Genomic DNA, 13590 nt, shown 5'->3' on the forward strand with positions numbered 1-13590 from the left:
CCACAGAAGGTTTTTGTGGCGTGCTGGCTGTATGAGACTGCCAGCCCTATGCACAGACACAACCCTGGAACACGAGAAGGAATTACTCTGCTACAGCCATACACCTCCAGCTACGGAGCAGCCTGCTGCAGTGCTCTGTGATGCTGGCATGCTGGCTCCATGTGAGTGCAGCTGTTGGAGCCCCAGCCCGAAGTGATACTCACTATGGTTCGGTCAATAGTATGCAGGTAGTAAGAGACTGGCTTCCCGGTCCATGACACAGAGCCTTTCAGTGGTGACAGCTCCACAACCCTCATTATAGTGCCAATATCTGGAGGAAGAAAGGGAAATTATTCTCAGACCTAGGACATTCTGAAGCTCTAGCCTGTGTTTGCCCATAGATAACCATTCGAGAGCAAAATGATTTGCCAGTGCAAGTTAACCAATAAATCCCCCCTACATCTCAGTGACAACACGTGTTGTTAACAGCATTTAGTTAGACAGGACCAGTTACAGAACACCACTGATCCAATTCATGTAAACTGTGCTACATTTGGACTGAGGACAAACCAGTTTTACATTTGCTTTCTTGTCCATATTTGTTTTGTTCCCTAGAATTAATAGGTGTGGGGCATGTCCGAGTACTTCTACAACCACTCTTTCTTCAAGCTTTATGCTTTCTATTGTGTTTTTTTAAACTATTTCACTGCTCATCCTCCAAGGCAAAGCACCAGTCAGGTGCTGGGGCACCAACCCCCTCCCACCCAAAGCTCCATCACATATTTCTCCATCACTTCAGTACCAGCCTCCAAGGCAAGCACGACATAACAGCTGGTATACACAGAACTGCAGCACTGTGGAAGGTGAGGGCTGACAGGTAGCTGTGATCAGAGCTTTTACGTGGAATAAAAGAGCACACTGGCCACTTTTCTTCCCTCTCTGCTTTTCTATTAATAACCACAGACTGCCAAACCCAGCAAAGAGGGAGCTGAGGCTGTCAGCAGCCAGGACCTAATGGTTAATGCGGCTCCAGATGCCATGGAAAACAGCATAGAGAAGGAAAATGGCAGTTTTGTCTGCCCAGTGCTCCAGACATAGCAATTCAGTAAAAATAACTCACAATGGCACTATTTCAGCCCAGTGCCTTAATGGCACTCTTCAAATCGTTGTTCTTGAAAAGCAGTTAACCAAAAGCAGTTGCCAAAAAAAACAGAGCTGGAGCTTTGTAGCTCGAGACATTGCTTTGCCATGCTGCACAAGGAGGGGAACAAAGTGCTTTTTAAACTCAAGAAGTGTTTTACTCTGGACACAGGACATGCACGTCGCAGCTTGGATCATCCCACTGCTTGCAGAGCATTCAACAATAAATCTGAAAGCTCAGAAGCAAACCCAACAGCATAGCACGTGAGTGCTCATCAAACTGCAGCTCACATACTTGGAAGGGATAACACTGACAAATATCACGTCTGCTGTGTTCAGAAAGGAAGAAAAAAACACAAAAAGAAACACTGCTGGCAGCAAAACAGAGACAGCAATGGGGTGTGCATGGGATGGGGCTGCTCAGTCTGTTTGCAGCACTGAGGACAAAGCACTCAGCAGTGGAGTGCATCAGCGTCAGTGCTGCTTACACCACAACTGCTGGGATCTACCCGTGTTTGCTTTTTGTTTGAGTGATTTAAAAGGCATTTCCCTCTGCTACCTGTGCTACATTAACACAAGACAACTTCCCCACTTAACAACTCTTTATAAAAGAGCAACAGAAGCACATCCAATGCGTTTGTATAACAGCTACAGCACTGATCTGAACAACAGTAACAAAAAGGGCATTCCTACCACTCAAGTTTCGACTGTTAATTCTGAAATTTAGAGGTGCAAAAGGTTTTGAGGACACAATTCTCCCACCTGGAAAAGAAACAGAAAAGCAAAGTCAGTTTCCTTCCGAAATGAGCAGTTCTTTAACCACAACCTCAGAGACAGCCCCAAAGCCACATTATTTCCTTCACACAGAGCTGTCCTAAGGAAGCCACTGCTTCTCTGTTCATTCCACACTCAGTTTGTCGGGCTTTTTTCCCCCAGAATTTCTTATTTTTCTAACTTCTGATATAGCCCACCAAAGCTGGGACTTATCCTAGTGGTTACAGGGGAAGAAGAGGCTACCAGAGCACCTTGGGTGACATCAGGGCTGCTCCTTGTGGAGAATGCAAGATGTCACCCGTGACCGTGTCCCTATTTTAACACAAAAAGGAGAACCCAGTGATTGAATTCAGCACACAATGAGGGAAGCTGCACACAGCCAAACCCTCGTGGTGTGAAGCTCTGCAGTGCCCGCTGTTGGGTGTCCCCACCACCCAGGGTCCCAACACTGGAACCCCACAGCAGGCAAGAGCTTCTCCTGACCAAAAAGCTCTGCAGGAAGACTTAATGTGCAGAGCCACCTCCAAGAGACCTCCTAGCTGAGAGGCAGCAGCTAGGTGATTCATGAGGTCCCTTCCAACCCAGCAGCCATTCCGTGACTCTATGTGATCACAAGGAGTTCTGGTTTGTGTTTGGAAAGAAGCATGAAGCAGAAGTCCCCACCACAGCGCAACCACTTCTCCGTATGGCTCAGAAGGAAAGCCACCAACCTGGCAGATACCACCACACGGGAAAAAGTGGGAATTTGGATTGGTTACCTTCCTTCATGTTGGCAAATCGCTCCTTCAGTTGGTGATCCACCTCAGGACCAAAGGCAAAATTATTCACAAAAATAACACTGCAAGATAACGGTGGAGTTAATAAACAGGGACGGGTGCATGGCACCAAGCATGCCCACACCACCACCCCACGCCCACTCTCAGCATTCAGGCCCCTATAAAAGCCAAGAGCAGCAGCTCCCTCCATCCAACAAAGAGTTTACTCCTGGCACTGCCACACAATGCTTTCTGTAACCCACAGTGTTGCCCAGAGAATGACATTTAAGAAAAGGAGAGAGGGCAGCGTGCTCCGACAGCTCCTCCCGGCACACAGCTGGCGTTGCACCACGTCTTACTCATTACATCAGCAAGTTTCAAGGCAGAAACAATGTGCAAAATATTTTCACTCCTCTCCCATGGAGAGAGCAAACATCAACACGACGACCACCACACAGGAAGCAATCCTTGGTGCTACACATGCACGGCTCATCCCATTACTTGTTCACGTTTGAAGTGCAACAGCAGAAGATCACAGCTGCTCTTTAGTATTTAGTATAGGAGGTTTAGTATACTTAGTATAGGAGGTTTGCACCTCCCTAAACCCTGCACTTCACCCTAATCCCAACTGAACAGCTGCACCTCTGTCTGGGGTAGGAAACACAGCAATGCTCACATGAGAACACAGCACCTCCATGAAGGTCTGAGGGTTTGGGAAAGAAGCAGAGCACATTACGGATCCAAAAAGGAAAACAAATGGTTATTTTTAGGGGGCTGTGTCCAAATGTCCCTGTGCTGCTCCCTACCAGCACCCTGCACGTACACACTGCACAAAGAACTGGTTCCTTTGCAAGAGGGCTGCTTGCAAACTCCCCTCCTCGTGCCTCTCTATGCATGAGACGTGCTCAGCGAGGACAATGTGTCTGTGAGCAGCAGCCAAAGTTATTAAAAACCACAGATTAAAAAAAAAAAAAAAAAAGGAAAAGGAAAAGAAAGAGAGAAGCATACATTAAAAAAAAATAAAAAGTCTTGTTGCTCCTTGCTGCTGGGAATGTGGGAAGCCCTGCCTGGCAAGTGAGGCTCGCAGGGGTTTCTTCCTGCTCCTTCCCAACACGTGCCAGAAAAGAGGCCACACAGCACAGCCAGGCACGTTAATGCAACCAGAAAACATCCAGGAAAGGAAAGGGAGAAGGAGAAACAGCCACGTGTGTTCCTCAGTGTGTGTTTCTCAGTGCTAGTTCTGGCACAACAGCCCCTGCAGAGCTCTGCAGCCCCAGGGCAGGGACCTGCAGCACTGAGCACTGCCCATATTAACAGGCAGCACCCAAAGCCTGGAGGAGGTGCAGTGTGTTGGAAGTAACCCTCCACACGGACCTCCACATTGAGGTGGAGTCTGAATGGATCCCCAGTTTGAGCTGGAACAGATTCATTTGCTCTTTTGCTGAATTATTTTTTAACGTGGGAAGTGTGCCGGCACCCATAGCCAAGCAAAGCCTCAACACAAGCAAGAAGGAAACGACAAAAAAGCGGGGGTCTCTCCTGAGCCATACAACCAGAATTTATCTTGGATACGCCCCTGGGTGTAATATCCCACGACATGCATTTAAATCCATTCCTCTAATCAGAAAACAGGATCTGAAGAGGCCAATGCAAGGGCTGGCAGCTCAGCTCTTGGTATTTGCTACAGAAATTCTATAGAGCAGCTGGCCAGCCTCCCAATTTCCATCATACAGCCTCCCCAGTGCTCAGTTCATAACGCAGTGCTCAATGGCTGTACTGTACCTTGTGTTTGCAATTCTCTCCCTCCATTCTTCCGAGAGGAAGTCACCTCTTTCCAGCTTAAAGGAAAAAAAAAAAAAGACAAGAAACACAAAAACCACACAGACCAGTAAGTTAACACTGTTCCTTTCCATGTGTGTCCCTTCCCTTTCTGCTGTCTCTGCCCAGCGATCCCCCCTCTGCTCCCACCCTCCGATGGGGGAAGTGGGCAAGGGTCTCTGTGCCCCAGCACACCTCCCCGATGGAAAACAGGGGGACCCCCACAGCTTTTCTAAAGGGTAAAGAAAGAGGGGAATCTCAGGGCCATGCTGCTGTGCAACATGAGAAAGATGAAGGCAGCGTGAGAGAGGAAGGTAAGAGAGGGAGAGAAAAAGTCACATGCAGCAATATAATGAATTAATGACACCCTCTGAAGGGCCAGGAAGATGGCTGTATCACAAGCTCACAAACATCAAAGCAGCAACAGTGACTGCTGAGCATCCCTCTTCTGTACCTACTCCTTTGTTTGGAAAGACACGAGCACTTTGCTTGCCAGGTCTAATTCCAGCTGAGTGACAGCTGCGTGGCACTGCACTGCTCGAGCTCTCTCCAAGCCTCCATAGCTGAGCCAGCAGACCCACAGCAGCGGGGCCGGGTGCCTTCCCCACAGCCTTCCCTTCCAGCACAGCAGCCTGACCTCACCCAGAGACACAGAAAAGATGGCAAAGGCACTGCACTGGAGGGCCAAGAGAAGTGCATGTTGAGAGGTCTTGGGAAGAGAGCAGGAACTCTGCGCAGAGCTCAGTGTGCCCGAACCAGCTGAAGGCAGTGGGTTACAAAAACCCAAAGTCAGCTTGTACCACAAAGCAGAAGGACCACCTACATCACCACACCTGCTCAGGAGATGATGTACTTTTTGATATCCCCACTGTAATAAGAACAAAGCAAACACTGGAGACTGAGCCCAGAAAGACCCAACCCCACTGAGAGCTGCCAGACATTGCCAAGACCTCCAGCAAACACTCACTGCAACCTCAGAACAGCTCAAAAGGATATTATCTTTCTCAGCTATTACAGTGAAACATTACTTCTGGGGCTCTACGTGCCTTATTTAGAGACTGTGATCATCTCCAGATTCTTTTACGGGATAATTCTGTTTTACTCTTGTATCCTGGTAGAGGAATCAAGACACAGATGAAAAAATCCACAAGCAAGATAGCTGTACTTATTGAGCAATGTCCTCTGCAAGGCAGCTCCTGTACTGTTGCCTTCCATGCAATGCAGTCAGTTTCTAACACCTCCACAAACGAACAGGAGAATGAAAAATGCTTCAGAAATAACAGGGTGTGATTACAAAGCCATAATCTGTCAAACGAACGAAGTGCCAGAGTAACACGAAGCTATTCTGAAACATGAAGCTCCAAGTAAAGGTCTCGAAATCCAACCTGTTTGGATCCTGACTTGCTTGGATCCAGTTACACCACGCATCTATCTTACCTACATGCTTTGGAGAACAATCATAACCGAAACCTCCATGCCTTAACCCAAAAGAACCTATATGGAAGATGCTTCCCTCGCCCTGTTTTGCAAAATACAGACATGTTAAAACCCCAACAAACCTCAGCACTGCTTAAACCCATCCGTTTCGGTGCTGTAATGCCACCCTAGCTTCCACTTAGCCGTAGCTGAGGGAAACATCTCACCAGGAGAAATACCAAAGTGCTGAAATAACCAGATGGTCCTCTGTGGCTGGGAGAAAACTGCTTATTTTTCCACTCTGGAAGGCAGACAGTGATTCCTGGCTCAGTCATCCACTGCATTCTAAATAGAGTACACAAGCAATGTGGCTGGGCTACTTCTGACCATTCGCTTTTTTATGCACTGTACCTGGGGAGCAAAAGGGGCAAGAGAGCCAAACAACGGCTTAAACACAGGAACCAAACCTTTACCATCAGCTGACATAAGGAATCCAACAAAATTCCCCCCCAAATCCCACTCAACTCCATGGCTAACACTAATTTGGGGAGCAAAACAAGTGGGAAAACAGGTCCACTCCTGGGTGCAGTGCTGCTGACGCCAGCAGGGCTCAGTCCCTGCATCAGGGATGCACTCAATCTCATCCCACCAGTGTCCCCACCCCCATCGTGTTCCTCCTCTCTCCGAGAAACGTAATCTGCTTAGTAAATAATGAATGGAGGGGGCCATCTGTAATGCAGATATTTTCATCTGATCAGACAACGCAGGAGACGTGCTTTATCTAAAAGGATAATTAGCTCGCTGAAATCCGCTTCAGAGAGCTGCCAGCCCGCGTTGTTTCTAAACTTAGAAGGGAAAACAGGTTGATATTCAGGTTTTTCCAACTGGTAGCTCTGCCCTACAGAGTGTGCAGACTATACACAGTGGCAGCAAGGTGTCCACCCCCATGGAGAAGAGCAGCTCTGCTGGTTGTACCCCATCCTGCAGAGACCCGAGCTCAGGGGAGGGGGCTCTGAGCACCCAGCAGAGCTGTGGGTGTCCCTGCTCAGGGCAAGGAGTGGGAGCAGACGGCCTTGAGAGCTCCCTGCCAACTCTACTTGTTCTTTGATTGCTCGGAGGAAGGCTTCGTTCTCACCGGAGCCATAAATTCACACACAGCATGCTTCATTCCAGCAGCCTCCGTGCAAACACTTGGCTCACAAAAAAAAAAACCAACACAACACAGTCCATTCTGCCTGGTAAAGTACACACGGATATTTTTAGGTTCCTGTTCTTTTCAAAAATAACCGGAGGCATGGATCCAAACCTCCGAAACGTGGCATCATTTCAAAGCCACAGGGGATGTTTTGGAGGCCCTTTTGAATACCAAAACATCGCGTTTCCCGCTGAAATAGGGCATTCAAAAATATCTGGGCCACCCAGCCCTCCTGCCTTCTCCTTACTCCTGTTGAGCAGTGGGATTTTTAAGCACAGTGATGTCACTGACTGCCCCAAACTGTACAGCAGCTGCTGTGAGGAAAGGAGCTGTGATGCTCCTCCTGCACAAATCACTGCTTGCTGGAGCTCAGAACAGAGACCAGGAAGGATGGGGTGCTGGCCTGAGCAAAGCAGCACAGGGGCACAGAGGGCAGCCTGAAATCTTACTTCAAGGGAAGATGACTTTCTGCTGCACGGCAGTGCCCCACGTACCTGGTGACGGCTCTGATGTTGGGTCCACGTGTGGGCATTTCCAGCTAGAAACCATGAAAACCCATCCGTCTCTTAATGGCAATACTGCTTTTTAATGAGACAGCTGCACACAGGCAGACATTTCCCCCAGGTCAGGCTCTCTACGTTATCCAGGCCTGATGACCTCAGAAAACCTCCTTTGCTTTAAAAGAAATGGGGGCAAAGCTGATCTTGGAAACTTCGGAGAGCAGCGGGGAGAGAAACGAGCAGATAAGGGGAGCTGAAAGGAAATGCAACACCCTGGCATAATGCATGGAGCCATAAAGGATTCCCTCCCAATACACCAGAGGGGAATAGCAAAGGCTATTCAATAACCCCCACTGACTGAGAATCAGACATCAGGAAAGCAGAGGAGCAACTGAAACTGAGCAACAAAGGCATAAGGATGCAAGCACTTACAAGTAAGTTGAAACACTGCAACTGAATACAAAATGCTATGAAAGAATCCTACCAGAAAGTTACCCCCCAATTAGAATCGTGAGAACGAACAGCCTGACACTTGAAGGGAAACTCTGCTCATTTAGAATCAGGTTTATGAGACAGGATGACCCACATGAGCTGGAGGTAGATGTCCCATGTCAGTATATGCTGAGCAATCTTTCCTCCACTCCAGAATGGACACCTGCTGGGGAGCTGCAGTCATCACCCACTGCCAGAGACATTTTCTTCTACCATTTGTTTACCATTGTAGGCAAAGTGTAATGGAAATACAAAGAGGTTTTAAATGCTATCACCAGATCTTGCTCACCCAATTCAGAGCTCCCAGCAGTAATAATTCCAGAGGGGAGGCTGAGAAGGGCAGCAAGCCCACACCACTGAACTAACACTAGTTACATGACAACATGTAAGACGCTCAACTGACCACTTTCAAGAAAGAGTCAAAAATCTATTTGTATTAGGAACCTAAAATCAAGGCTTGTGGCTCAACCTGTGCAACCTGTTGTAGGGAGCCTGCTCTGTCAGGAGGTTGGACTCCATGATCTCTACAGGTCCCTTCCAACCCCTACAATTCTGTGATTCAACTCCAGGAGTTATTGCCACCTTACGTGCCACAGTTTTAACTTTTACAGCAAGACAGCAGCCAGAGCACAAAGCCAAAACCACTGTCCCCATCACCTAGGCAAAGCAGCAAGTGGGACCTGAGCCTTTTTCCCACTGAACTTCTGCCACGCTTCACCTCCTCTTTGGCTCTTCTCAACACATCTATTTATTTCTCATGAATGTCTAAAACAACAGGGCAGGACCCCCAGGTTAAGCTCAGCTGATCGCAGACTGCAGCATCAGACTCTTACTAATTGTTTTGGCAAAAAGCTATCAGAAACATTCAAGTCTTCAAATAATATAAGCATGGAACCTGGAGGAGAAAGGTTGTGGATGCCCCATCCCTGGAGGCAGTCAAGGCAAAGCTGGATGTGGCTCTGGGCTGCCTGGTCTAGAGACTGGCAGCCCTGCCCACTGCAGGGGGGTTGAAACTCAATGCCCTTTTAAGTCCTTTTTCAACCCAGGCCAGTCTATGATTCCTATTCCATCTCCAGCAGATGGAAATTTGGGACCCTTCTTTCCAGAAAAGCAGAATGCATAATCAAGAGAAATTTTATTCTGAACACTTTTTCAGGAAACTAAAGTTATAAAATCTAGCAGAAACTAAGGAGCTTTGTTTCCATATAGCAACAGATTCCATCGCTTGGAATGCACAATATGGAAATGCTTGCTGCCTAAGGCAATCAATATGCTTCCAATATTTTATTCCGAGTTCCTCTCCTATTCTTTAAATTGCACAGCTCGTAAGCAGAGTATCTTCAGTAACAGCTCCTTTCATGTCATGCCAGTCGGGTGACACAATGGAAAAATGCCATATGGCCACTTCACAAAGAGCGAAGCCTTCGCAGGGTTTCCACAGCAGGAAAGAGTTAGCAGCTCAATATCAATCCTGCTACAAAGCAGTCCCACAGCAAGCCCAGCACTCTGCTGGAGGGGCCCACACTACCCAGCCAAGGCACTTCAGGGAGGAAGTTGCACAGAGGTGGCACTGTCACCTTCTCAGCCTAATTCCTAGTGGGAGAGCATCCTTCATCACCTGGAACACACTACAGAAAGGGCTCAGGGCTGCAGCAGAGCCCCAGAAGATTAAGACTGGCTTGCAGTAATGAGTTGCCATTTCATTTGATTCCATGCTGCTGGAATGAGAAGTGTTGTGTGGTTCAAACCATTGCACTAATACAGCAATGGCTCTGTAAGAAGGAGAAAAGTAGAAGCAGGTCCCCAAAAATGTGTAACCTCTGAGCAAGAAGAGTGCCCCTGTGTCTCTTGAGGGAACAGCCCCAATCCATCCACCCTCTTTCCTGAACATGGGGAACTGGCAGAGAAGCACCAACACTGTATTTTCAGAGCTCCCAGTGGGCTGCAGTTGTGCTGTGACTACACAGATTTCCCCACAGGCAAGCTATCAGCTGGAGAGCAGCTTCTTAATGGCAAGAAGGTAAGAAAAAGAAAAGGGATGGGAACAACATCAAGCAGTCTACGGATCTGTGCAAGCTTAGAACTGCTATTCTGGAGTGAAAAATACATCTGCAATGATGAATAGTCAGAAGTGGAAAGCTTCTGGAGCACATGTCCCCAGCTCAAGACAGACAGATGCCTGTGATTGCTCCTGGTGTAGGTTCCATGTTCAGAGCATTTCATGATGACTCTTTCAGGGGACAGCTAACTGCTTGCTATCCTGAGCCCACACACCCAACTGCAGCTCCACCTGGACACCACCTGTCCAGTTACTGCTGCTGGGACTCTCTGCCTTAACCTCACTGCTGCTCTTCAATGCAGAACTCCAAGCCCCTGCCACCCCTGCAGCAATGATCCCACTGATCACACCTTCACCTGCCTGCAGGACATAAAGCTTCATCCTTTTTTTATTGCAGAGGGCTCAGACATTGAGAATGTCCAGACCATATGAAGGAGAAGGGGAAAAGGAAGGGATTAACACAAAGAGAAGACACGAGACAGCCAGACACTGTGACCAACAGAGTGCTGGAAGAATAAACCTTCCAACAACTTCTGAAAAGCCCTGAGAGAGCTTCCATAACACCACACCAAAAAATAAATGACAGAAAGAGGCTGCAGGGAGGACATCTCAGAAAGCACCATCCTTGGGATCAAGGTAAAGCTGGGAAGCAGACACAACTCATACTGCAGCTTTGCTGGTGAAGGGCTGAAGAGGACTTTGCAAATTCTGTACATCAGCAGGAACAACAACGCTTTTCAGCTGAATTGCACTCACTGTGTATTCTGCATGTTTTTTCCCATACCATTTCATCCACTTTCTGAACTCTCTGTCCATCGTCTAGAAGAGGGAAGAGAAACAAAACCATCTCAGTACAGTGAGACATCAGTGAAAGTAGATGCAGCTCTGACAGTACCCAATAACCCCTTCCTCACCATTTTTTCCCCCATAAATACCCAAGGGATAGACAGGCAGACGTTTACTGCTGTTACTTAAGAAAAACATTTACACCAGGATCAAGACAAAGCTGGCATTTTCTTCTCTCTCCCACCCTTTTCAGCAAAATTACATGTTATAAGCAATGCAATCTGAGCAGATGCTGCTCACCACCAAAAATGGCACAGCCTTAAGTAGCTGCTGTGTTGTGGTGCATAATCCCACAGAGTAGGAGGCACTGAACGCATCCAATCTAAGCCCAGATAGCAAAGCTTAGACAGGTCAGCTAGGGTGAAGCAGCAGAAAGTAACATGCAAAGCAACTGCAACAGCAAGTGGAGGGAGCACCAACTTGCCAGAGCAAGGAGTGCTTCCATCTGCATCTGAACAGACTGGGGTTGCAGAGGATGGAAGGCCAGCCATATAGCTGGCACCAGTGTTCCATTGCTCAAAGATAGGAGAAATGAACCACTAATTACACCAAAAACCCCATACCAAGATGGCTTAGTTTATATTTGCAGTGAGGGTCCACCCATACACCAGGTGTGAAAATTACACTCAAGGGTCTCTAAGACTCAAAAAACCTCCTGCACTTCCAGAATTTGACTCCACAAAGGAAGGGCCCAAATCTGGAGGCAGCAATGAAAGGAGATACAGGAGAATGCAGCAGCTCTGGCTCCACTGACATCTGAGATGTGCAGATCTCCATCACAGCTCAGTGCAACCGTGTGTGCAACAGATGTGTGCTGAAACTCTTTGTTTCTCAAGCCCCCCTAAGCTCTGCAGGACAGCTCACCAAAGCCAGTGGTATTTTCACATGCTGGACGGACATATTTTGAACTTTTATTCTTCAAGGACAACTTCACTAAATCAAATCCACGAGACTCTCTTCCTCTTTAGCTGAAGGTATTCAAAGCCATCTGTGTCCTTCCCTTACCAAAGCAGCCAGAGCTGTGCTGCCACAGCCAATCTGAACTAGAAACTTAATCCAATCTCTTCCACAGGTCTTTGTCAGAGCTGGGGAGGAGAACAGCTCCACACAGCACTGTACAGATCAGCTGCACGCAGGCAGCAGCTGCTCAATCTGCAACCAGTAGAACAGTGCTATACAATTTGTTCATCCCATAACCCTATGAAATATTGGTGCTTTTCTGCAACAGAAGGCAGCCCACGAGTTAATGCTAATGTTTAATTTCTGGGTGGTGTTTTTTGTTGTGTTTTCTTTTTTGTTGTTTGCTAACCATTATCACTAAGGCCCTATGTTTGCACAGTGATGGGAAGGGGTATTAGTGCAAGTGAGAACTTAACATCTCCTCTTTAACATTCATCTCTACACTAAGCTCACTATTAAATTCAGATAGCGACTCTCCAGTACAACCAGAGGGCTCACACAGTGCTCCAGTTGGAAATTTCCACTGGGTCACAGGAGGAGAAACAAAATGGATTTGCAGATCGTTGTCTGATCCTCCTCACCACTGTGTTTAAGCATTTTTGCCCACACCACTTAAAAAGGAGGATCAAGGATTTGTTTTTCCTTCACAAGGCATAATTTTCTGCCCTGCACAGACTGAGTCAGCTTATTTTAACAACATGGAGGGGTACATTTCTGTTCAGTCTGCCACAGAAAGTAAACTTCATATGGTGAGGCATGAGTAACCTTGATTGCTTGCTTGTAGCTCGCTTGCCTCCTAGGATTGCCTTGGAATTGACTCTGTGTCCCCATTGGCACCGTATTAAAGAAGTTGAAAGAAAACTGCCTGCCTGCCTAAACATCATGGCACTGGTGTAAGACTTCCTCTGGCTGCACACAGTCACCATCCAGACAAGGCACTCACAAGCCTTGATGGTCAGCCCACGCCACCTTAATAACCAAGCTGAACTTCAGCTGTGGGACACCAAAAAAGGGGCAGCAGTGCCTCAGGCAGAAAGGCAGTTTTAAAACCTCATAAGAACTGTTTGTTGAGTCAATTCCTTCCCAGATATGCTTTTAGTGCTTTGGTTTCTGACAGCCCATTTGGTTTCTGAGGGCCATTTCACACCCACAAGTGTAGGTGCGTAGGTGAAGCCTACACTGCATTTCCTCTCAAATAAGTCCTACATCACTGACACTCTCAGCAGGCCCAGGGAAACAGCACACCCAGGCATGCTGCACTGCAGGGCTTAACCTGAGGGGAAAAAAAAGCATGCACACTGCTCACTGCAAGCCACTGACCTCAGCATATTTGGCTGGAATGTCAGCTTTCTCCACACCATAGTGATGTTTGCAGTTTGTGGCTGCGGCCACTTGAAGCACCACCTGACCCACACCTGTAGGAGAGAGAAAACAGACCTGAGTGCTGGTTTTAAGAGAGAAAAGCCAAGAGTCATTAATAGGAAACATGCAGAAAGTCCTAAAAGCTCCATCTACTCTGCAATTCAAATCGTGCGCTGCTGAAATGAGCCCCATTGTCCTACAAGTGCTAAGAACCCACCTTCCTGTAAAAGGAATTTGCATCCTGGGGAGGGACTGAGCACTGCAATTTAACTTCTCTTACAGAAGAAAAAGAAA

At 47.5% G+C, this 13590-nt stretch overlaps 1 protein-coding gene across 8 annotated transcripts in view; it reads right to left on the reverse strand.

Annotated features, from left to right (window-relative positions):
* The window catches only part of DOT1L (DOT1 like histone lysine methyltransferase), a 52689-nt gene that overhangs the window by 18645 nt on the left and 20454 nt on the right, over positions 1–13590 (reverse strand). For all 8 annotated transcript variants that reach the window (XR_010622751.1, XR_010622753.1, XR_010622752.1 and 5 more), the window contains exons 6-11: positions 13255–13349; positions 10885–10947; positions 4431–4486; positions 2652–2731; positions 1813–1881; positions 204–310 (exon numbers count right to left, since the gene is read on the reverse strand). Coding sequence is in view for 2 of the 8 variants with exons in the window: in XM_065745872.1 (XP_065601944.1) it covers positions 204–310; positions 1813–1881; positions 2652–2731; positions 4431–4486; positions 10885–10947; positions 13255–13349 (470 nt within the window). In the remaining 6 variants the exon portion in view is untranslated. The remainder of the gene's footprint in view (positions 1–203; positions 311–1812; positions 1882–2651; positions 2732–4430; positions 4487–10884; positions 10948–13254; positions 13350–13590) is intronic.

The sequence above is a fragment of the Cyrtonyx montezumae genome, unplaced genomic scaffold, assembly GCF_038088225.1.
Source record: "Cyrtonyx montezumae isolate F1298 unplaced genomic scaffold, pur_monq_1.0 scaffold_39, whole genome shotgun sequence".
Classification (NCBI taxonomy): Eukaryota; Metazoa; Chordata; class Aves; order Galliformes; family Odontophoridae; genus Cyrtonyx; species Cyrtonyx montezumae.